Here is a 26,550-nt window from a genome sequence, read left to right as displayed (position 1 = left end):
ATCTGCTGGCGCCAGGGAACGACGGCATCTAGAAACGCACAAGCGGAATGACATCTTGAAAAAGATGCAGGGTCACGCTTGTGTTGCTCTTTTAGTGAAAACAAAAAAATAGAAATAACTCTCTCAGTGCTGAGGCACCCAGGGGTAGCCGCAGTGTGATACACAGAGGGAAACGCCCACCGATACCGACACACACACACAATACACAGAACAGCAGTGCTGTGAAAACAGCAGTTGTGAGCTGCAATGCTCACAAATGCGGCGGCTAGGCCACCGCTGATCGCACCGTCACACCAACACAAAGGAGAGTCCTCTCGTTCTCAAAGGCAGTCTTTTCCTGTAGATTTCGGAAGTGAAAGCAAAAGCTCGGCTCCGAAGTGAAAGACAAAGCTCGGCTCCGAAGTGAAAGACAATGTGTGCGTGCGCCCGCTTCCTGTTTATACCCGCGCTGTGGGGCGGGGGCGCGTGACGCGATTCACGCACGCCAACGTTCATTGGCTCGTTCTGTAGACACTCGAAGTTGATAGGGCTCCCTGAAGTGATCCCAATTACGTCGTCACGTCGACATTACGTTAAACCAACATCAAGTGATTTTAAAGCTTTAATCTGTGAAAAACTCTGTTCTTCAGGAGTGTTTGGTGATGAAGTGCCGTTAGTGAAGTTAGTGAAGGAGGGATATTCAGTCTCTCTATACTCTCCTCTTACTGAAATGAAGGATGATGATGTGATTCAGTGGAGGTTTGGAGATGAAAACACTTTAATAGCTGAAATCAATGTAACGGCCGACAGAATCACTGTATATGATGATGTTCTTGATGGGAGATTCAGAGACAGACTGAAGCTGGACAATCAAACTGGATCTCTGACCATCACAAACACCAGAGCTGAACATACTGGATATTATAAACTACAGATCAACAGTGAGATCAAGAGGTTCAGGCTCATTGTCATTGGTGAGTTAAATATTTGTTTAACATGTTTTATATTTTAATCAGCACAAAGATACAATTAATAATTAAAATCCCATTTTTATTTTGGTGTTTAATGATGATATTCATTTTAAATTTAAATTTCAAACAATTTACTTTTTTAAACCATCAAGTGACCGTCTTAATCTGTGACAAACTCTGTTCCTGTTTGTTGTGTGTGTGTGTGTGTGTGTGTGTGTGTGTGTGTGTTTGGTGATACAGGACTGAAGTCAGTGATGAAGGGAGATTCTGTCTCTCTAAACTCTCGTCTTACTGAAATGAAGGATGATGATGTGATTCAGTGGAGGATTGAAAACACTTTAATAGCTGAAATCAATGTAACGGCCGACAGAATCACTGTATATGATGATGTTCTTGATGGGAGATTCAGAGACAGACTGAAGTTGGACAATCAAACTGGATCTCTGACCATCACAAACACCACAACTGAACATACTGGAGTTTATAAACTACTGATCAACAGTGAGATCAAGAGATTCATTCTCGCTGTCATTGGTGAGTTCAAAAACATTTACACCTATTTTTAAGGACAAAATGTAAATGAATTCAAACACCATTTTGTTTTAGTTATTTTATATTGTTTATTTTCAATTAAAATTTTAACTATTCAATTTAGTAAACCAATATAAAGTGATTTAACAGTATTAATCTTTGCAAACCCTGTTTCTGTTTGTTCTCTGTGTGTTTGACAGATGAAGTGAAGTCAGTGTCAGTGAAGGAGGGAGATTCAGTCTCTCTAAACCCTGATCTTACTGAAATGAAGGATAAAGATGTGATTCAGTGGAGGTTTGGAGATGAAAACACTTTAATAGCAGAAATCAATGTAACGGTCGACAGAATCACTGTATATGATGATGTTCTTGATGGGAGATTCAGAGACAGACTGAAGCTGGACAATCAAACTGGATCTCTGACCATCACAAACACCACAACTGAACATGCTGGAGATTATAAACTACTGATGATTTCAGGAAAATTCTTCTCATCAAAATCATTCAGAGTTTCTGTCTATGGTGAGTAGAGATCATTTTTCTTCTCCTCATATTCTTATTTACTATTTACATGTTGTATTGTTTAATCATTTTACAGTTTGAGATGACAGACCGTATAAAAACTCACTTGGAACCGAATATAAGATTGTTGATTAGATTTGATCATATTGTTTATTCAGAAATATTAGTTGATGTCAGTGCTGATATTAGTGTTTATTGACTGATCTGATCTCAGTTTTATGTTTTGTTATGACTAATTAGTTAAAATAACTAATTACCTTACTTTTTTACATTAACAGCAGGTTTACACTCACCTAAAGGATTATTAGGAACACCATACTAATACTGTGTTTGACCCCCTTTTGCCTTCAGAACTGCCTTAATTCTACGTGGCATTGATTCAACAAGGTGCTGAAAGCATTCTTTAGAAATGTTGGCCCATATTGATAGGATAGCATCTTGCAGTTGATGGAGATTTGTGGGATGCACATCCAGGGCACGAAGCTCCCGTTCCACCACATCCCAAAGATGCTCTATTGAGTTGAGATCTGGTGACTGTGGGGGCCATTTTAGTACAGTGAACTCATTGTCATGTTCAAGAAACCAATTTGAAATGATTCAAGCTTTGTGACATGGTGCATTGTCCTGCTGGAAGTAGCCATCAGAGGATGGGTACATGGTGGTCATAAAGGGACGGACATGGTCAGAAACAATGCTCAGGTAGGCCGTGGCATTTAAACGATGCCCAAATGGCACTAAGGGGCCTAAAGTGTGCCAAGAAAACATCCCCCACACCATTACACCACCACCACCAGCCTGCACAGTGGTAACAAGGCATGATGGATCCATGTTCTCATTCTGTTTACGCCAAATTCTGACTCTACCATCTGAATGTCTCAACAGAAATCGAGACTCATCAGACCAGGCAACATTTTTCCAGTCTTCAACTGTCCAATTTTGGTGAGCTCGTGCAAATTGTAGCCTCTTTTTCCTATTTGTAGTGGAGATGAATGGTACCCGGTGGGGTCTTCTGCTGTTGTAGCCCATCCGCCTCAAGGTTGTGCGTGTTGTGGCTTCACAAATGCTTTGCTGCATACCTTGGTTGTAACGAGTGGTTATTTCAGTCAAAGTTGCTCTTCTATCAGCTTGAATCTGTCGGCCCATTCTCCTCTGACCTCTAGCATCAACAAGGCATTTTCGCCCACAGGACTGCCGCATACTGGATGTTTTTCCCTTTTCACACCATTCTTTGTAAACCCTAGAAATGGTTGTGCGTGAAAATCCCAGTAACTGAGCAGATTGTGAAATACTCAGACCGGCCCGTCTGGCACCAACAACCATGCCACGCTCAAAATTGCTTAAATCACCTTTCTTTCCCATTCTGACATTCAGTTTGGAGTTCAGGAGATTGTCTTGACCAGGACCACACCCCTAAATGCATTGAAGCAACTGCCATGTGATTGGTTGATTAGATAATTGCATTAATGAGAAATTGAACAGGTGTTCCTAATAATCCTTTAGGTGAGTGTATATTTAACTTTGTATATCAGATTGTTTTAAATGCTCTACTTTTGATCATCTTGGTTCCTCTCGATGTTTCTTCCTCGTCTGCTTGAATATCTTCATTCATCCTCATTTATCTTTATTCTCTCATGTTTTCCAGCTCGTCTGCCTGTTCCTGTCATCATGAGAGACTGTTCTTCATCATCTTTGTCATCAAATTGTTCATTGGTGTGTTCATCAGTGGTGAATATGAGTCATGTGACTCTCTCCTGGTACAAAGGAATCAGTGTATTGTCCAGCATCAGTGTGTGTGATCTCAGCATCAGTCTCTCTCTACCTCTGGAGGTGGAATATCAGGATAAAAACCCCTACAGCTGTGTGCTGAACAATCCCATCGGCAACCAGACCACACATCTGGACATCAACACACTCTGTCACACATGTGCAGGTACGACAGCACTGATATTAGTGTTTATTGACTGATCTGATCTCAGTTTGATGTGTTTATTCCTCAGACTCTGTCCACTGTTGTGGTCCTACTGAAGCTGTGATCCGATTGGTCCTCTCTGCTCTGGTGGGCGTGGCTACTGTCATTATTGTGGTTTATGAGATCAGATCCAGAAGAGCTTAAAGCACATATTCACACATCAGGTACATGATTGATGATGTCATTTCTAACAAACTGATTTTGCATATATAAGTATCTGTGAGATTTATTAATTTATGGCTTTTTATGTTCATCTTTTTCAGGAAGTATTGAAATCTAAAGCAGAACGCTGAACTTTAAAGGTTCTTCAAGTGTGTTTTTGTTCTTCTAGTGTTTTTTTCATAATAAATACTGATAATTATTTGTGTTTGTGCTCTCTTTCAGTGTCAGATTTTAACAGTGTCACTTTATTGTTTATATTTCACTTTATTGTTTATAACTTCTCTCAAGTACAAAAAATAATAATAATATAGAGACACAGATCTCACTTTACTACTGCTGTATATTTGACATATGTATTTTCTTGCCTTTATCAATAAAGTTTCTCACTCTGAGGTTCAAGAGTCTCTCATGATTTATTCAGAGGAATACAAACTTTATGTATATTTTAAATATTTCAGCAGTGTACCGTATACAGCTTTATTTTCTTAGCTTTCAAGCTCAGAGAGAAGATGTGTATTGGTAGTTGATAAGATGGTACTAAAAACGTTAATTAAAAATGATGGATGGCACTAGAGCAGGTGCAGAGAATCATGTGACCCGAGATATTCTTTAAAAACGTGTATGGCCAAAGATTTTTCCACCAATAGAAAGATGTCTCCGGGAAAGATGATTCTAACGGTAGCGAGATCTTGAGGTGGAGCAAGAAGAGAAAGATAGCTGATTGGCTACCTAGTGATAAGAAAAGGTGTAAGACCTGAGGTTGCGACCATTGCAGATCAGATGAACAGCTGCATCTCACTTTGTTGCTTGCCAATTTACTTCTTCTGAAACCTGAAACTTCGACTCTTGAGAGATTTCTTCGAGACCCGATTTGAGGACTTAGAATTTGCTACAACAAACGCTGCATTGTGTTCAGAGGTTACCAAGTCAAGTCAAGTCAAGTTTATTTGTATAGCGCTTTTCACAATACAGATTGTATCAAAGCAGCTTCTACCAGTGAAACAGCTTTATTTCTGCTGATCCATAAGCGCCATCTACTGTCAGAGAGTCCATTACACTTCCATTCGGCCCGTCGCTGTTTTTCTACAGACCAATGTGAAAAAATGTCATGTTCTCTTCTGTATAGAACTGAACCAGTGTAACATACAGTTAAAACTGTAAGAATAAAATATTGTAACAACACAGTCGGCCGTTATCAGCACAAGTTCTTTGGCAAGGGTTTAGTGTGTCCCTTCCCTAAGCCGACCCTCAACTACAGACCAGTCTCTTTTCTTCCCTTTGTGTCAAAGACTCTGGGAAGAGTTGTGTTCTATCAACCCTCTTTTTGTCACAGAACAACCTATTTGATGACATCCAGTCTGGCTTCAAAAGTGGACACAACCGCCCTGCTCACCGTTGCTGAAACTCTACGGCTGGGAAGAGCGAACGCCAGATCATCTGTCCTTATTCTACTAGACCTGTCAGCTGCCTTTGACACTGTAAAGCACCATATCCTCCTGTCCGCCCTTTCTGACTCGGGCATCACTGGTACGGTATTTCAGTGGCTTCAGTCTTACTTCACAGAAAGATCTTTCCAGGTTTCATGGAGAGGAGGGGTATCATCTAGTCACTGGAGTGCCTCAAGGTTCAGTGCTCGCTCCTCTTCTTTTCTCCATTTACACAGCTTCACTGGGAATGATCATAAATGCGCATGGCTTCTCCTACCACTGCTATGCAGAAGACATGAAGCTCTATCTGTAATTTCCACCTGATGATCCCGTCAGCTTGTATTCAGACATTTCTGCCTGGATGAAGGAGCATCATCTACAGGTCAGCCGTGCAAAGATGGAGATCCTTGTATCTCCTACAGACCCATCAGTTGACCACAACCTCACTGTGTAACTGAGGTCCACAACACTAGGTGCAGTTTTAAAGTGCTTTATGAGTAAATAACATAGTTGATGACATAGACATAACAATAACATAGATTATGAGTAATACCTACATCAGCAAGGATCACAACACTCAGCAGATCCTGAGGAAACGCCAACAGCGACTGAACTTCTTGAGAAGGCTGAGGAAATTTGTCAGGCAACCGAAATCCTCAGTAATTTTACAGATGATCATTTGAAAGTGTGATTGACAGTTCGATCACAGTGTGGTTTAGAAGCTGCAGTGTTCAGGATAGGGAAGCTCTCCAGCGTGTGATAAAAGCAACTAGTTAATTTCACTAGGCACAGTTCATTTGTGGAGTAGCCTTCCCATCACTTCAGGATATTTACAGCTCCAGGGTCATCAGGACGGCCCACAACATCATCAGGGACAATAAACATCCACAACACAACCTCTTCACACTCCTGCCGTCTGGGAGACGATACAGACGTGTGAAATCAAGGACAAAAAGACTTAGTTTTTATCCACAAGCCATTAGTCTCCTGAACAACACATGAGACACTAACCACTTCACTCCACGTTACCCTCATTGACTGTTACACTGATTGTTGCACAACGGATATTTACATATTTTTGTATAGGTATTTGTATATGTATTTGCTTACAGTTATCAATGAAATTTTACCACTCTGAGGTTCAAGAGTCTCTCCATGTTTTATTACATTTATTATGTCCAGCGCCCCCTGGAGGAAAATACAACTTTATGTAATATTTCAGCAGTGCGCCACACACTGTTTACAGCTTTACATTATTAAAACATTATTGGTTTAAAAATTTAAAAATGGTAAATATTTACATTGAGTTAAATAGTTTATTTAAATAACATCAATGATATGAAATAATATAATAATAAATATTTTTTATTTAATAATAATACTCTTCTTCTACCACTCTTCAAACATTATTTTTTTTATTAAATTATGTTAAGCCTCTGCCAGATTTTGTGGAGTAAAACACATACACACATAAACCCACCAACAATACATTGTTTTCACGACTTTCCAAAAACAGAGAAAAATATAGAGAGATTGATTAGATTGAGTCAGAAGAGAGAAAGATGTTTAATTCACCGTCACTCCCTCAGCATCTGTAATATAAACACTCTCACAGCAGTGTTTAATGCCAAGGTAATATAACACAATGTAGAGAGAGAGAGAGAGAGAGAGAGAGAGAGAGAGAGAGAGAGAGAGAGAGAGAGAGAGAATCGCGCATGCGTCCTCATATCAGCAGAGGAGCTGTGGCAGACCAGACGCGACTCTCCTGCTCTTCTGACTTTATCCTGCTTTACAGGTAAAAACACAGGAATTGTTATAAAAATTTGTTAAAAAAATCTATTCTATAAAATGGAGTTCTATTACAATGTCCAGTGAATGTAAACTGTTATTGGTGAACCAGTTCGAGGTCGTGCCGTTTTTCTTGATTTCTGATGTCAAAATGTTTATATGTTCGTAGTCTCAGCCTCAGACGTCACGCCCACGGAACATTGGCTAAACGTCTGATGCATATGGTACACTTAACTGGAAACACTTCAGGAATGTCGAAGTCGTCATCTGATTGGTTGAATTTTATCGGATTTCCGGGGGGCGCGAGTGTCGCGTTTATTTTCGGTCCGCCGGGAAACAAATGTCATGACGCCAAAACCCCTCGTGGAAGAAGAAAGCCGTTGTTTTTACAACTGAGACAATGAGCGCTTACCACGATCAACTAAACGCTGTATTTTCAAAAGTATGTGAAGTTCGCGGCTCCATTGATGCAGTAAACTTGCACAAGGTTCTTGAATGAATAATTTATTAGATGCACGCCGGTCTGTTATTGTAGGGACATCAACATTATATTGTCACGCCCCTAAATATGACGCGGTACAAAACAAACTGTGATTGGTTGTGTTACATGTCAGTCAAACGTCCTCTTGGGCGGTCCTTGGCCAAGAAATGCTGCGATAGAGTCCAGACCTTCTGCTGTCAGTCTGAAGGTCTGGCTATGCGAGACTAATATGTTCGTGTTAAAGAGTCAATAGATGGCGTTAAAGATCTCTTGGAAGCTCACTCTGGGTGCTTCTCATTTCTTATTTGTGCATCCTCGTTTCCTTTCCTCGCTTCCTTTCCTCGCGTCTCAGCTCCGCCCCCTGTAGGATGCGAGGGAAGGCTGCAAGGAAAAGACGCGAGGACGGAGGAATCGAATGTAACTTTTTTTAAAACATTGGAATACTTGATCACTCAAGCGTCACTTCATCGCGTCATCAGCAGCGCTCAAAGGATCTGCCCTTATGTTGTTGAAGTTTGTTTATTTAAGAAATTCATAATAAATAATAATAAAGCAAGATACCCTGTTGAAATGTGAGATGTGTGGTTTATATAAACTGCAAAGGTAAAGTATAAATTAAAATGATTGTGACCGATGTGAAGGGGGAGGAGAATTTAGACGTGCGTCACGTTTAAGTCGATAAAACTCTTCCGCATAGGATACACCTGTGCTCATGACTCCTCAGGAAGCCTCCTAAAGCCGCTTGTCCACCAGCGTCTCGATTTCTGACGCGACGCCAAAGCCCATTCATTTCCTATGGAACTACGTCAGGCAGCAAAAACGCCCCCGCAAAGCATGATGGGTCGCGTCGCGTCGATTTGGTCAACAGCGGCGCTGCAAAAAAGTATCTCGGTGGATACTTTATGCAAATGAGAGCGTCAAAACGCGGGGCAGCAGCCAATGGAAACTCGGCGGCGAGAATTTGTGTATGGCCGTTGCTATGGTTTCATATTTTTTTTTACATTTTTCCCGGCGCGAAAAGCAGCGAAAACTACACAGGCGTCGCGTCGGAACAAAAATTGATCGGACGCTGGTGGACAAGCGGCTTAAGGCCGGTGACACACTGGATGCGTGGCGTAAGCGTCTCAGCTGCGTGGCGTGTCCGTTTTTATTTCGGCTCCCATGTTAACAGGTTAGAGCTTGCACACTGCGTGCGTGACACGCGCGTCTCAGGCGCGGCTCGAGCCGCGCGGAAAACGCGTGCATGCTAGAAATAGAACCGACGCCTATTTTTCACGCGACACGCAAGCGTCTTGGAAGCGTTTCCAAGCAAAATTGAATAGGAAAAGATGTTTATATGACATTTTGACACGAATACATATTAATAAATGTCATTTTGATGTTTGAAAGTGTCTAGGGTTTGACATAAATGCAAATATAAATGCAATTTAAAAAAATATTATCGATTTTCAAATACTGCACCTGTCAATACAGAACGAAATATTCTATAGTCTATATTGCCGTCAACACTGCCGACGTTGTCTCTGCTGCTATATATGTATGTTTAACATGAAGTATAGGCCTTCCACAACTCTCTCCCCATGTGTCAAATATATCACCAATATGTCACCTAGCAGCAGCGCCGCGTCAGACACGCTTCTGGTGTGCAAAGACATGGAAAACGCGACGCAGCTGCCACGCAGCTGACACGCAACAGAAACGCCACGCTCACGCCACGCATCCAGTGTGTCACCGGCCTAACTCCTCGATCCTAGACTCCTCGCGGTGCAATTAGAGAATTGAGATGTCCTTCAAGATGGCTGAGCTCGATCGGTTTCCGGGTCATAGGATGGAGGACGGAGGAGACGAGGAGGGATATTGAAAAGCACCCTCTGTGATCGCGTTTGGCGGCTTACTAGTCAATCTGTGTATCTGTGCATCCATTATGCGGGAAATAAGAGTGAATTAGCTTTATGAAACAAGTACAAATTGGAGAACACATAATTACATTGTGTACTATGAGTTAATACACATTCATTCTCGTGGTGTTGTTCAATATTAATATATGCTGTTTATAAGAAGTCTGCTCAAATGTTAATAACTAAAGAAGGTCAAATGAAGAAAGGAGGCAAAAGAGTGACAAAGGATGATTTATTTTTATGTTGTTGACACTGTCATAGAATAGAGACACAGACAAAGCAATTGTGTGTAAATGAATTTAACTGGTTGTAAAATTAAAAAATATCAGCAGAGGATCGGTGAAAGACCACACTGTAAAAAATAAAATAAAATAAATAGTGAGTACACGCTTTCACAGCTTTAGCCTATTATAATATAGTTAGAATGACCACTAAAGTCAGGATATGAGGATAAAATATTTTTTTAGTTTTCATGTCTTTTTATACTGGTCAAAAGCCCAAGTTAAGCAATATCACATGAGCAAGAGAGTTGTTTTCCTGAACATTAGCACGATTACAAATGTGATATTGAATTTATCAATAGTTTTGTCACTCTTGTTGTATTATTTTAATTTAATACTGTGAAGCTGCTTTGATACAATCTGTATTGTGAAAAGCGCTATACAAATATACTTGACTTGACTTGACTTCTGAGGTTAAAGAGTCTCTCCATGTTTTATTACATTTATTATGTCCAGCGCTCCCTGGAGGAAAACAGATTTGATGTATATTTGATCAATTTCAGCAGAGCGCCACCTTGTGGCTCACCCTGAATTGACATGTTATCAGGAGTTGTTTGCTCAGTATCTTCTGTCACTGACTCGACTAGTTCTGTCTGATTGCTTTTGCTGTTCAGCTGGAGGATCGTTTGCTTTCTCACTAAACAATTTCTTCATGAACATATTACTTTTATATGGTGAACAGAATTTCTTTTTGGACACAATAGTTTATGTATCTTGGTCCTTTCTTGTCCTATCAGATCTTGATCCTCCACCTCAAGCTGTGAATCTCTAGCCCTGTGACGGTGAAGCCAACTTCTGTTTAAGTAGAGGTCGACCGATATGGGTTTTTCTCTGGCCGATGCCGATATTTAGAAATTGGGGCAGCCGATGGCTGATATATGATGCTGATTTTTTTTTTTTTGGCTGATATGTTTGGACGATTTTCCTTTTTTTCTTCTTTTTTTTCTCCACCTCATAAAATCTTACCATTAATAAAAAGTAATAAAGAAAATTGCTTTAATTAAACATTTATTTGAACAACACAAGCCCCTCCAATCAGTGCACTTGTATTAAAAAAATAAAAATATGTATACGTTAAATATTAAATACACAAAATAGGTCATCAAAAATGTAGACTGTCAAATAAAGTTTTAGTGCACAAAAACTTGCATAAATAAAATAAATAATATAATAAGAATAAGTAATAAATTGTAGGTTTAAAATTCTACATATGGCACATTTATTGAGAAACAATCGAGAAATTTGATCAGAAATGAGCAACAAACGTCCTGAAGAGAGTTACAGGAGAGAGCAGAGCCAAACACTCACAGGATCTCATGACAAGATCAAACTGTTACTTTAAGATGTTTTTAACTTCTCTAGTCCGTGAGAACTTTATGAGGCACTTGTGAAAATAACACTATCTATCAGATCTAGTGGGCGTTGTGGCCGACTGGAGCTCAAAGTGGTGAAGCTCAGATGACATGAAATAATCAGTAAAACACATCAAAACTGTTAAATGATGATTTGACTGATTGTAGAGTTTCTCATGAATTTGCTGATCTAGATGGCTATTTAAAACCGCAGCCCAACCTGTGACAGTGGTTTCTGTCGAGGTAGTCTAGCGACGGCAACACAAGCGTGGGACTCGAGACATTTTTTTACATAACGCTCTCAATACAAAAATCTTGACTCACACGGATTCATCAGTCCGCTGATGATGAGGAGAATGATGGTAAAAGAGAATGACAGGTGAGTAAAACTCCAGTCACAGCCTCATACGAGTCACATTGGGTTTTACATGTTAATGTCAGTGGATGTATTCTATATAGATAGTTCTGAAATTAATTTATAATGGTATTTATTTACAGGATACAAATAATACCATATTATTTATTACTTTTTGAAATTGTAAATAATCCAAGAATATGTCGAAAAACGTTATTTTGGACTTGCACTATGGTAGTACCATGATATTCTTGGAACTACCTTCAAGTAGCCTAACATAAATAGGCTACTATTTAAGTACCATGGTATATAAAGTATCATCTACCATCTCTGTACCATGGCATCCTCTTCACATTACCTTTTTTTTGTAAGGAATTACCATGGTATGTATAAAATATGATAATACCTTTGGTACTTTTAATAAGACTTGTGGGCAAACTTGTTCCATGAGTTATTCCAGTTTAATCAGCTTTAGTGTATTAGTCCATTTACTTTGACAATACCAGATCTGTTTAGTTACTTCCAGAACATTGGATTAATGAGCATATTAATAATTAACAATGCCTTTCTTTATTCAGAAAAACAGTTCATGTTTTGTTTTGCAGGTGTCTATGAATTCAGCTGTCATTTGAATATTGTTAGTGTGCAACAGTTTTCACTTCACCCACTGAATATTATTTTGCATATGTTTTGCATGAACTATGGATTGGAGAACTGGAAACAACAGACCTCTTGATAAAATAACGATATTTGGGTAGTTGAAAAATAATACGGACATGACAAATAACATTACATAACATTCAATATTTATTTCTTTATTCAAATGTATTCAAATATATATATTTTTAAATAAAATATTAATATAAATTATTAAATATAAAACTGTGTGCATAAAAATTATACAAAACTAGAAATGTTTTGTTTAAAATAGTTTTAGATAAAATAAAGCATATTATACTTTGCATTTTAAGAAACACAACCCTGCTGTCTGTATATCAAACCTCCATGGCAATATACATTTTTTAACCTGGAAAGCCGAGGGGAGTTTTTAAACCTGTGTTTTTCCTGGTTTAGTGAGCTATTGTTGATTGTCTTTTTGGTGCGGCCTCACTAGACTCACATACATTCAGAGTATAATCGCAAACACATGCAAAGAAGAGTTTTTATTAAAATTTGCTACAACAGCTGAAGTTGAATGACCTGCAAATTTGCGTAGCCAAAAGATGCTTGACCAGTGCAGATTGGCCTCTTGGCTCGATAGAGTTTGTTGATGTAGATTTTAACAATTTATTATTATCATTATTATTTGTTCTTTTAACTCGTAAAAACAGAAGCAAGCATAATTTTGCATGCTTAAAGCCTATATCTAACTAATTCTATTTTTGTCTCCAGCTCTATTTCAGCTCAACGCCACCCAAGAACATGCATGCATCATCCAGACACGTAGGAACAGCGACGACTTCAAATATATGGCATATATTATCACGTACAGCGTTGTATTCCCTATTGGATTCATCAGCAACTTCGTGGCTTTGAATGTGTTCCTGCGTTTCACCCCTAAGAAGTCTGCCAGCACGGTTTTTATGACCAACTTGGCCATTTCAGATGCTAGCTTCTCCTTGACTATGCCCTTCCGCGTGGTCTACTACTTCAGGGGCGGTCATTGGGTCTTCCCAGACTGGTTTTGCCGCTGGTGTGTATTTTCCTTTTACGTGAACCTGTACACAAGCGTATTGTTCCTTACTGGCCTTAGTGTACTACGGTACTTTGCCGTGCTTCACCCCATTCGCCACAAGACCGTGGCCACGGTGCAGCGAGCCAGTCTATCATGCTTTGCGATCTGGATATTTGTGGCCTTCTTGTCAACGCCGTTCCTCATGTCAGGTACTTTAAAACGGGAGGATAAGATTATCTGCTTTGAAGCCGGGAAAATCACGTCATGGAAGCGCATATTTATCTTGAACTATGTGGGGGTTTCGTTTGGATTTGTCATACCGTTTATTATAATACTGGTCTGCTACGGCTGCATCTTCTACAAACTCGTCAAAGGGCGGAAAATCCGGGATCAAAAGCGGATCACCCGCCGACGCTCTGTGTATTTGATCGTGGTTGTCCTCAGCACGTTCCTGCTGTGTTTCCTACCATATCACATCATTCGCACGGTCCATCTTCATGCCATGGTTTCGAAGCAGGACTGCCAGGTCAGAGAGTACCTCCTGAAAGTTCTGGTCATCTCGCTGTGCATGGCGGCATCCAACAGTTGCTTCAATCCCTTGTTGTACTACTTCGCTGGAAAGACCTTCCGCAAGTCAGTCCATAAAGCGTCAGGTCGAGTAACGCAAAGTTCGATCAGTGGTTTCTAGCCATCTTTTCGACGCCGGAGCCAATCCGAAACTTGTCAGAGGACAAGAACCCAAAGCTTCACTGCTGTACACCAAGACTGCCATGCTCCTTAGACAGATCCTGTCAGGTCATGAGCAAAAAGAAGCCTAAAGTCTGCGTGCCTGAAAAGCAATGCAAATTTTCTGACTCTGCAAAAAGCACTGATGACTGACAAAGGAAAGTATATAATGATTTGCAGTAGTAAAGAACAGAAGAAGAAATCGGAGTGTGAAGAATAGATGTCTATTGTTGTCATGAATAAGCAAATTCCTTCCACTTCTCAACTGTGAGACTAAAATGTTTAAAGATGTTGGGCATTAGATAAGTCTAGGTTCATAATAGGTTAGATAAGTCTCAAATTCAAGGAATCGATGTGGGTATATCACTCCCTTAGCGTGATTCGACGCAGTGCGAGTTCCCTTTCGAAAGGGAACGTCTCAGGTTACGACTGTAACCTATGTTCCCTGCGAAACAGGGAACGAGACACTGCGTCTCCTTGCCATGCCTCGGGGCCTGCCTACCAAACAGTCCCTTCAGACGATAAGGTGATTCGTCATGTTTGCAAGGCGCCCCTTTATACTTGCAGGTCGCACGTTAATAATTCACGTTAATGATTCACGGGCTGTCGCTGGTCAATGTGATTTGATAGTGATTTCAGACACCTGTCACGCCTGAGGCAATTTTAAATTGTTCAAAATTTGACATTTTTTCATTCCAAATGTGTCCATTTGACTTTATGAATATAGTGTCGGCCAATCATAATAATTAAATCAAATATAAACAAAAGATTTTTTTATCACCATCAAATGAAAAACATTTTAGTATAACATCAACTACTTCAAAGTTAACAGGAATCACAGCTTTTCTTTGTAAGTAAATAATGAGTTCTCTCCAAAATATTTGGGTCTCATCAGTGCTCCATTTCCTCCAACGATAAAGTCTTTAAAGTCTACTGTTAAAGTTTTCCCACTCTGAGGTTCAAGAGTCTCTCCGTGTTTTATTACATTTATTATGTCGAGCGCCCCCTGGAGGAAAATACAACTTTATGTAATATTTCAGCATTATTTAAAAATGGTAAATATTTACATTGAGTTAAATAGTTTATTTAAATAATATCAATGATATGAAATAATATAATAATAAATAGTTTTTATTTAATAATAATACTCTTCTTCTACCACTCTTCAAACATTTTTTATTTTTTTTAAATTATTATTAAATTATGTTGTGCCTCTGCCAGATTTTCTGGAGTAAAACACATACACACATAAACCCACCAACAATACATAGTTTTCACGACTTTTCTAAAAAAGAGAAAAATATAGAGAGATTGATTAGATTGAGTCAGAAGAGAGAAAGATGTTTAATTCACCGTCACTCCCTCAGCTCAGCATCTGTATTAGAAACAACCTCACGTCACGTCAGTGTTTAATGCCAAGGTAATATAACACAATGTACTGTAGAGAGAGAGAGAGAGAGAGAGAGAGAGAGAGAGAGAGAGAGAGAATCGCGCACTGCGCATGCGTCCTCATATCAGCAGAGGAGACAGACCAGACGCGACTCTCCTGCTCTTCTGACTTTACCCTGCTTTACAGGTAAAAACACGGGAGAATTAATAGAAAAACCATTAAAAATGGATCCGTGATTACACTATAACAATGTACAGCAAATGTAAACTGTTATTGGTGAAGCAGTTTGAGGACAAATCTTTTTTTCTTGATTTATGATGTTCACGCTAACATGAAGAAAATGATTTAATATGCTCCATCATTATTTTTAACTACAGTGTTCTATTTTTTTCATTTTTGGGTTACAAATGTTTATTTGTTCGTGTTGAAGAGTTAATAGATGGCGTTAAATATCTCGTGGAAGCTCACTCTGTGATCGCGTACTAGTCACGTGATCAGACTCTGAGGAAAGTGAATCTGTGCATTCATTATAAATCCACTCCTTTGGTGGAAATATATGATTGAATATTACCTTTAAGAAGCAAGTACAGCATGAAATACACATAAACGCATTTGAATATTATTAGTAAATTCACTCTAATTAGGCTATCTTGGTGTTGGTCAATATTAATATTGCTGTTTATAAGAAGTCAAGTTAACTAAAGAATGTGAAATGAAGAAAGGAGGCAAAAGAGTGACAAAAGATGATTTATTATTATGTTGTTGACACAGTGATAGAAGACAGACTTTAAAAGCTTTAAAAGCAATTGTGTGAAACTGAATTTAACTGGTTGTAAAATTAAAAATATCAGCAGAGGAGCTGTGAAAGACCAGACGAGACTCTCCTGTTCTTTATCCTGTTTAACAGTGTTGTGGACTATTTGAATTTTAATAGAAATTTTGGACCTACAAACACACTTCCAGATACATATGCACGCGCGTACACACTTACGAAGAAGCCCAAAGTGCAGAGGACAGAAAGGACGCAAGTCCATTTCTGATAAACTGTGTTGTCACCAAAAATCCCCTCGACTGATGCAATAGAAGGTTGATATCACAAGATTTATTTCCTCTGGAAAAAATAAATAAAAAATTGCATAGGAACAATGTAACCCAGTTCCGTATATATGATTGATTCTTTGATTTTAAGTTGTTGCATTTTTGATTTTGATGTCGTGTGCATCCCTGGGGATAAATTAGTTATCTTCTAGCTCAGTTTATTAACTGATATTCTTTTTTGCTTATATTGCTCTGCTGTATTATCTTAACTTGAAGACCTCAGATGAGAACAAGTTATTTTTACTTCTATTTCTTGAACTGCATATAAGGTAATTAGCCTGTGTAATATCCACTCATTCAGGACTGCCCTGTTGAGATCGGATAAGCTGAAGTTTTATAACCTGTAACTTTTTGATGATTTGCTAGAAATATTAATCCTTATGTAACCAGTATTTTATCTTTTGTTTAAATAAATTTTTATTTCATAAAGACAAACACTGTTATGTTTCACTTCAGCTTACAAAGACAGTTCTATTAGCGATAGACAGAGCATTATAATAATGTTTGCAAGACCAAGGACAACAAAGGTTCCAGGAACGATTCTGCAGGAGGGTAAGCATGAATTTGATCCATATGATCATTATTGTTTCACGAGAGTGTAGGGAATACACCTAGATTTACTGGTATAAATTAAACAAGCTAGTGAGGATTTAATCCTGTTCTGACCTGACAGTAAAAGACTACCTAGCAACTGTGATACTAGTGGTTAATCAGGAGGATGAGATAAATACCAGATCTCACCACATCAGTTAATCTGTCAGCCGAGTCTCCTGAGCCGGCCCTGCAACATTACAGTTGTAGCCTACATTATTTTTTTTATAGATCAACAGTACATCCAGCATGAGGCGCTCAGTGGTTCAGAGGATTTTTTATTTATTTTTTGTCTTTTTGGAGACTTGGTTCACTCAAATCTGGGAATATTTAGACTTAATCTTTCGAATGTATTTTTCTGAGCCTTGTAATTGTTAGAATACAGGATCATAGTGTACGCTTGCCATACTTGTATTTCACATAGACTGCAAAAAAATATGGACGTAGTGTCCGTGATGTCACCCGTAGGTTTCTGAAGAGTGTTTTTGAAGCCTAAAGTGGGCGGAGCCAGCCGTCGCCATCTTGGCAGCGCGTCACAAATGGGTTAAACCAAAGATATTAGCTCAGAAGTTCAAGTAAATTCACTAGAAATCCGCGCTCATTCAAGGGTGTGCAGTGTGCATCTATTGCATGAACTGTGAGAAAGCACTGACACTTGCAGGATTTCATCTGGCGGTACTTTTTATTTAACACTAAAAAGTGAAATAAGCATATAGTCTATCTGTTCTGTGAGAGCAACGGTACCGCAGAACGAGTGTAGTCTCTATATCTATAGACGTTTTTAAATCTGAACTCCAAAAAGCAACAAAATTGTCAGGCATCCATTAGTGCATGTTCACAGAGGAGAACAACTGAAATACAGCGCTGGTTGTTCTCTCGATACTCGACAACGACGGAATCCAACGGCGTGGGTGAAGGTATAATGCGTGTATTAAACTGTATGAAATAATCCCGAAAAAAGCACAAACACTGCAGAGATGCCAAGTTCAGCAACTGGAATTAGCTGAGGTGACATGACGGCTAACAGCAGACAAACGGCTAGTAGTGACAGCAGCGGCAATCAACCTGTCCCTCAAGTGGCCACGCCCTTAATTATGCAGAACTTTAAGGCTTAATATAATCACCCCCCTAACAGTTGTCATGAAGGGCCTGAGCATGAGTAGGCCTACTATGATATAAGACTACATAGCCTGTAATAAAAGATAATGAATTTAAAACCTGAACCAAACATATTTTTATTCAAAGATCAACAGTCTGTCATTAGTCTTTAGTCTGCCACAAAAAAAAAAAAACATTAAAATCATAAACTCAAATGTCATTCTGAAAAAAACAACAAAATAATGACTTTTGTTACAGTGCGTAAATCAGACCTTTCAGGCTATAGTAGGGCCCTATAAAATCCGTTTTATTTTTTCCCAAATTCTGTTTTTTCCATTTTTATTTTTGCAAATTCCTTTTTTTCCGTTTAAATTTTTTGGGAATTTTTTTTTTTTCTTATTTTTATTTTTTTTACCCTTTACTGTTATTTTAGTCGTAAAAACAGTGCTTTTAATGTTAATGATTAAAATGTACACAAATAAAATAGGAATGACCTTAAATTTATTGATGTCATATATTTCATCACTCATCGAGTAAACATCACATTTACTCAGTACTTTTCAGTAACAACAAAATATGAATGGTAATGAGCTTTATACTGTCCAGTAAAATAAATTATGTTCGTTTATATAAGTTTAAATAAAAGTGCTCCATTAGCTTTTTCTTTCAAGTAAAAAAATAGGACCAAATTTATAAGAATCATCTTTTCCATACTGTACATTAAAGTGCATCAAAAACAAGGCAAAATACAGCAAGTAGGGCCTACTCCCTGAGTTATGAAATTAAAGTTGACTTTGTCATCATGTAACAGCCAAGTTGAATGCAGCAGCAGTAATGCACGTCTGTAGGGACGTGGTGGCCTTAATAGCGTTATCATTGTACTCTTCTCCTTGTTCTTCACATTGCTTTTGGATAACAGGTGGTCAGTGCATGTATTTTTGCGCTTCCAGTCAACGGAATGTTGACAAAACAAGTTCGCCTGAGACATAAAACGTGGGAACTGCTCGGCTCGGTACTGAGGGCTTAGCATCAAGGCTGGTGACACAGTGGCTGCGTGGCGTGAGCGTGGCGTTTCTGTTGCGTGTCAGCTGCGTGGCGTTTTCCATGTCTTTGCACACCAGAAACGTGTCTGACGCGGCGCTGCTGCTGCTAGGTGACATATGATAAGCCTCATTGGTGATATATTGGACATATGGGGAGAGAGTTGTGGAAGGCCTATACTTCATGTTAAACATAAATATATAGCAGCAAAGACAACGTCGGCAGTGTTGACGGCAAAATAGGCTATAGAATATTTCGTTCTGTATTGACAGGTGCAGTATTTGAAAATCGATAATATTTTTTTAAATTACATTTATATTTGCATTTATGTCAAAACCTAGACACTTTCAAACATCAAAATGACATTTATTAATATGTATTCGTGTCAAAATGACATATAAACATCTTTTCCTATTCTATTTTGCCTGGAAACGCTTCCAACACGCTTGCGTGTCGCATGAAAAATAGGCGTCGGTTCTATTTCTAGCATGCACGCGTTTTCGAGCCGCACCTGAGATGCGCGTGTCACGCAGGCAGTGTGCAAGCTCTAACCTGTTAAAGGGGTGGTAAAACGCCTTTTTTCGAAGGCTTGATTGTGTTTGTGGGGTGCACTGTAACATGTGTTCATGCTTCGTTTTTAAAAATTCGCTTTATTTTTCATATATTTAACCATTATTCTACACTGCTCTGTCCCTCCTTGTAAAAACGGTTGGATGATTTCCGCATTCTATGAAGCCCCCCCCCCCCCCCTCCTCAAAATACGCAATGGGCTCAGATTGGTTAGCTGGCCCAGTGTGTTGTGATTCGCTAACCGCCAAGAAAGTTGTTCGGAAACGTCACGCCCCCTTATCTTTACCGGTAGTTTGTGCTTCAGTAAACAACGGTGTCAATATTGCCATACCAGTTTGAGCCCGAATCAGACCCAGAGAATGTTAGTGGAGAGGATCGAGCAGAAACTGTTCAAGAACGGCTGTTAAAAGACGTTTCAGAAAGGTATGTTTTGTAAGACTGCAGATCGCTATATGACACTGTTACTTTTGTATATTTAGAACGATTGTAGCTAAATATCTGTCGCCTGAACTATTAATCCAATACGAACACAAAACATTGGCTTTACAACAGTAGCCAAATCAAACACAAAACCATGTTTAGCATGCCTGTAGATAAACAAGCATGTAGATAAACAATACATAAAAGCTATAATCAAAGAATAATTTACACTGATCACATAAACGACAACAACCACGAACATTCCAATTTCGCTGCGCTGGTGATATTAAACAGAAGTTTGTATGTGTTTGTCAGATGAGTATGAATTAACGTTAGCATAGTGCTGGGCGGTTTGACCAAAAATTGATATCACGGTTTTTTTCAAAATTATGCCGGTTTACGGTTTATGACGTTTTTTTTTTTTGCATAGTCAGGTGTTCAATGCATTTTCTACTGGTTGAGAGAGGAATTACTGCAGTAAATTGACTTAGGATGGTCTATTTTACTGTCATTAGTGAATATTGTAGAATAATTCCACACTAGTAATACAGATTTGCATGGCCCCAGAAAATTATGCTGTTGTTTACAAATAAGAGCCATTCATGATTCTAATGAAGTGAGGAATCAGAATGCAAAGACAATTGCAGTCAAAATACAGAACTTTTATTTTTATATTTTATTTTGAACAACACAATTAGAACAACTTGGAATACTTTTGCTAGTTCAAGTACAAGCCCAGGAACATTACGTGCATTCAAGTAAATATAAAAAGAAAACTTGTCTTGCATTGCTTTTGAGGTCTATAAAAAAAAAAGTAGTAAAACAAAATTATGCAACTTGCATTAGTTATTCCTTCAAAAGTATTGCTTCGAAACCAGAACAAACATATAAAATAAATATAAAGTGTTCTTGATATTCCAAGACGTGTTTGCGGCTAAGGTGCTGGCGCAAATTCAAATTGCTCGTGTTGCCGCCTTTGGCGAGAATTTTAGCAGCAGTTTGGTCGACGTCGGATTTTTGGAAACCAAAAAACCTCCAAACAACAGACCCGGCTCCTCTTTTTGACACAAGTTCTTCTGTGTCGTGTTCTACTAATTCTTCAGCATCCATCGTCCCTGTAACGTAACAGAGCACTGCTGTTTGTTTACCCTCACTCGTCGCTGCTTAGAAGTGCAACATTGTAAAGGGTCCGTCTGAAACAGTGTCGCGCGGCGCAGCGTAACGTTCGTTCCGAACGTTGTATAATTAAATACACCGGTATGGCGGTTTATTAAAAATCAATATCGTAACGAAAATATAAACCGGTTTTCGGTTTGAACCGGTTTACCGCCCAGCACTACGTTAGCATTTAACAAACTGGTTTGTGGAGCCAAACAGCGTTGTCCTTCGTTTACTTCCTTGCTACCACGTACAATTAACAATACGAACTATTTACAGGAAAACACAACGATGAAAAATAAATCATACTTACAGGTTGTGGCCCGTAAACAGTTTCTGTTTTTAAAGTTGGAACTGCTCCATCTTTCAGGACTAGCCGTTGTGCGAATCCTTCATCGGAGGAGGGGTTTATGTAAATATTGGGCTTAGTGATGTCAGCAAGCCCGCAGGAATGTCGTGTAGTCCCTACTGGCCGTTTTGTGTAGTTCTTAGAAATTGATTTCTTTAAAAGCAAATATCTCCCTTTGCTTTAAACTTTGAAAGTTGTAACTTTGCAGATGTTGTTTATGCTCAAACAGCAACACTACACACTAACTAAAGTTAGAAAAGTGAATTCGTGTTTTACCACCCCTTTAACATGGGTGCCGAAATAAAAACGGACACGCCACACAGCTGAGATGCTCACGCCACACTGTAAAAAATTTGGAGTAGTATTTACTTGAAAAAAGCTTGCTAACTTTTTTCACTCAGAAAAGGCTAGTAAATTTACAAACATTTATTAGTAGCTTTAATTAGTAATGTTTAAGTTATGTTTACTTGGATTTTTCAAGTAAATTTTATTGACTCTTTGCCTGTACATTTTACTTAAGTAAGGCTTATAAAATCTACTAGGATTTTTAATTTTTTTTTTACATAAGAGTCCTAGTTATCTTTTTTAGTTATCCTGAGTAACCTTTACTTTAAAAATCATGTAAACATTACTTAACATCACTAGTAATAAATTACAAATTATATTTTCAATAAAAAAAAAAAAAAAAATGAGAAGACATTTTCCTTGAGTTGAGTTTTATTTTAATTACATTCTTGAACAAATGCACAAAAATGAATGGACACATTCATGAAGATTAACTGTTGGCCAAAAACATGGCCAAAATTGTTCAGCATCTTTATACTATCGAAGATGTTTCAATGTGTTTGTGTAGGCTATAACAGACCACAAACATTTTACGGGAGATGCTTAACTGATCTTACATACAACACTTTGATAAAACAAATAAAACTCTGCTTCTGTTTTCTTTAGCAGCACTGCATTACAATGTTTCTGTTTAACGGTACAAACTTTGCTCTAATTTAAATTATGCAACCTTTAGAGCATTCTCACTTGCTGAACAAATTAGCAAATACAAAAACTGTAAAAAAAAAAAATAAAAAAAATAAAAAGGCCAACTAGCAGGCTTACATTAGTAGCTTTCTATGCAAAGAGCTAACTTTTGGAGAAAACTTTAAAGCATCCAGCCCAAGAAAGATTTTCTGAAACACTTCAAATGTGTTTCTCAGCTTTGGGGGATAGCTTAAGTTCAGGGAGTAAATGAAGCCCATGAGCAAAAGGCACGCATTTGTGAGATTCTTACATCCCAACAGCACCTCAGTTCCCTCAATGACGATGATGACATCAGCTATGTTGGCATCTCCCTCTCCTGCAGTGCTGCCCAGTACAATGATCTTCATTACATGATTGGTGATGGTATCTTTAATCATGTCTCTGCTTACATCCTGTCAAATACACAAATAAGAGCAAAATGGTTACAATAATGTACACTTAAGTTGCATGTTCTCTTTAATTTTATGTGACAAGTGCCCCACACAGAGATTTGGTCTCACCGTCATTAAATATATTATTACATGGAAAAAAGTGTGTACGTGTGTGTAAGTGTGTGTCTAAGTGTGTGTGTGTGTGTGTGTCTAAGTGTGTGTAAGTGTGTGTGTGTGTCTAAGTGTGTGTAAGTGTGTGTGTGTGTGTGTGTGTAAGTGTGTGTGCGCGCAAGTGTGTAAGTGTGTAAGTGTCTAAGTGTGTGTGTGTGTGTGTGTGTGTGTGTGTAAGTGTGTCTAAGTGTGTGTGTGTGTGTGTGTGTGTGTGTGTGTAAGTGTGTCTAAGTGTGTGTGTCTAAATGTGTGTGAGTCTAAATGTGTGTGAAAGAGTGTGTGTAAGTGTGTAAGTGTGTAAGTGTCTAAGTGTGTGTGTGTGTGTGTGTGTGTGTGTGTGTGTGTGTGTGTGTGTGTCTAAGTGTCTGTGTGTGTGTCTGTGTGTGTGTGTGTGTGTGTGTGTGTGTGTGTGTGTGTGTGTGTGTGTGTGAAAGTGTGTGTGTGTAAGTGTCTAAGTGTGTGTGTGTGTGTGTGTGTGTGTGTGTGTCTAAGTGTCTAAGTGTGTGTGTCTAAGTGTGTCTAAGTGTGTCTAAGTGTGTCTAAGTGTGTCTAAGTGTGTGTCTAAATGTGTGTGAGTCTAAATGTGTGTGAAAGAGTGTAAGTGTGTGTGTGTGTGTGTGTGTCTAAGTGTGTGTGTGTGTGTGTGTGTGTGTCTAAGTGTGAGTGTGTCTAAGTGTGTGTGAGTGTGTCTAAGTGTGAGTGAGTGTGTGTCTAAGTGTGAGTGTGTGTGTGTCTAAGTGTGAGTGTGTGAGTGTGTGTGAGTCCAGAAGAACTTTCTGCAAGACACTTAAACTACCTGCAAAGCTACAGTACTGTTAAGTAAAAAGGTTTAGGCACTTGTGTAAAAACTCTGTAAAGTGGCGAAGCCTTGAAAATACTTTCATAACTGAACAAGCCCGGTGTGTTTGACGCTGTCGTGCTAGCATTGCTGGGATGAGACGTATACGGTGACGTAAGACCTGGCTCTGTGGTGGCTATCTAGCCTGTGGAAAGGCAAACCAGTTCACATCGAAAGCTTGTCAGTCGAACCAACTCCAAACCGGCAATAGCTCTAGCTCTGAACTAGCACCCGGTTCATTCTGGCAGAAAAGGGGTACTAAAGTAAAGAACCACTGAAGCACCAAGATATGGTGCTATACAGCACTTATAGTGCTTCTGTGATTACGAGCTAAAGAAACACTTTTAGTGCTATATAGCACCCTTTTTTTTTTTCTTTTTTTTGAGTTTAATGTACCTGGTAGGCTTCAATGAGCTCCTCCGATGATTCTCCCAGGTAGAAAAGAAGGCAGCGAATCACAGTATCTCGCTTATCTTCAATTCGCTGTCAAAAAACAAAAGCAAATAGCAGCGAACATTAACAGTGTACACTTCCAGCTACATACAACATCTATCTACATACAACTGCATATCTATAAAGTCAGCAAGCAGCAGGATATCAGATGTGCAATATATACATTTACCTGGCAGAGTGAATCTAGCACACTTCGAATTTTTATGCCTGCATCCCCACCCTTCATTTTAAACAAATCCAGGAGCTTTGGAGCGTAGAAGTCCAGTTTTTGCAGAAAGGTTGGCTCCAGGGGAATTGTGGTTATCCTTCTGAACTCATTCTTGATCTAATACAAATAAAATAAAATGTAACACATTTAAGATTTAGTGGTCAAATAAACACTTTTTATCTCTGTAATAGTGTATAGTCCACTGGAGGCAAGCGTTGCAAACCCAAGTGCTGTTTATTCAAATCAAAACAAACATGAAACAAAATGCATGGCAGAAACAAGAACACAAACTTACTCCAGAGGTTACAGCAACAATACTTGACGAAGACACATGGCAAACATGAGGGCTTAAATACACACAGTAATGACAAGACAAGGGACACCTGTGAACAATGAACAGACGATTAACCAATGACAAGACACATGGCAGGATCACATGACAAACAGGGAAATCACATGACAGACATGAAACATGACATGAACAAAACCAAGACCAAATCGTGACAGCCAACCACACATGCACGCACGCACACACACAGACACACATCATGCTATACTAATGACATCATGCTATACTAATGAAATTAAAATGTTTAATTGTTTTAAATGAATGAAATATGAGGTCCAAAAGTTAGAATTACCTACATATTAGCATCAAGACAGCAAAAGAACAACTAAGGTTTACCTCAGATTCACAAAAAAGAGCTGGCCATCTCTCCATGAAATCTTTGACAGCAGGGCAGTGATTAATGATTTCTAATCTTCGATAGGAAAAAGTCTTCTCCATTATCTCCCCAATGACCTTTTTGTTGTTTTTCTTCTGAATTTCTTTAAGAAGATCAACTCTCTCCTGCTCCAAAGTTTCCTCGGTTTCCCCAAATGGAAATGGAGGCAAGTAGTTTACTTCAGCCTTCCTGGGTCTTTTCATCCCTTTGGGGCAAGACTTTTCATTTGTCTTCTTTCTTTTCAAAGAGTTGACCTCCAGCTCTGGACAGGAAAGCTGACTGCCTCTTAATTTTGCTCGATAATTGCCCATCTTATATTTAATTCTCTGTTGCCACCCATACTGTCCATTAAAGGACCCTGGCTCTTTGAGGCATGGGTACTTTTCAATCAACATCTCTACTACATTCATAACCTGGACACTTGTTGGGTACGCAGTGTAATGAAATATTTTCTCTGCTAGTGTCTCAAGGACACTTCTTGTTACTCTTGGATTGCTCAAGAGGGTGCCATCCTTTTGGTAGGCTTTGTTTCCTTCTGAAAGAAAGAGCTCTGTATCAAATGAGAAAGTTGGTATTTTAAACTCTGCTGGCCATCCTTGAGAACGGCATGATGTGGAACTCTCAGATGAAGATAGCTGAACAGTGCTTTGAGAACCACTGGATCTGGAGTCTAAAGAAAGGAATGATGTCTCACTGTCAGAAGGACATAGCCCAACGGTATTCTGAGAACTGCATGACATGGCGTCAAACTCATTTTGTAGGATTGGTTCTTCCATTGCACTCAGATTCAGGGTGATGGGTTCAGTCTGTACTACTTTTAAAGTACATTTATCCTGTACATCATCTATTGAGCTCAAGGTGCAAAACTGGCCCCCAAAATCCATGTCTTCATACATCAAATTAAAGCAGTCTGGAATATTA

At 38.9% G+C, this 26,550-nt stretch overlaps 2 protein-coding genes across 2 annotated transcripts in view; both read left to right on the top strand.

Annotated features, from left to right (window-relative positions):
• The window catches only part of LOC309476037 (uncharacterized protein), a 76,132-nt gene that overhangs the window by 17,233 nt on the left and 32,349 nt on the right, over positions 1–26,550 (top strand). The window contains exons 3-6 of the mRNA XM_082139158.1: positions 630–953; positions 1,191–1,484; positions 1,682–2,002; positions 3,645–3,932. Coding sequence (XP_081995284.1) covers positions 630–953; positions 1,191–1,484; positions 1,682–2,002; positions 3,645–3,932 — 1,227 coding nt within the window. The remainder of the gene's footprint in view (positions 1–629; positions 954–1,190; positions 1,485–1,681; positions 2,003–3,644; positions 3,933–26,550) is intronic.
• LOC309474887 (cysteinyl leukotriene receptor 2-like) lies at positions 11,733–14,078 on the top strand (the record flags this gene model as incomplete). The annotated part of the gene is made up of 2 exons (XM_082137506.1): positions 11,733–11,739; positions 13,108–14,078. 2 exons carry the CDS (start codon positions 11,733–11,735, stop codon positions 14,076–14,078), a joined length of 978 nt encoding a protein of 325 aa, XP_081993632.1.

This window comes from Leuciscus leuciscus (genome assembly GCF_965113295.1).
Source record: "Leuciscus leuciscus genome assembly, chromosome: 15".
Classification (NCBI taxonomy): domain Eukaryota; kingdom Metazoa; phylum Chordata; class Actinopteri; order Cypriniformes; family Leuciscidae; genus Leuciscus; species Leuciscus leuciscus.
The sequence above is the reverse complement of the archived record's forward strand: the minus strand, read 5'-3'. Positions and strand labels throughout refer to the sequence as shown.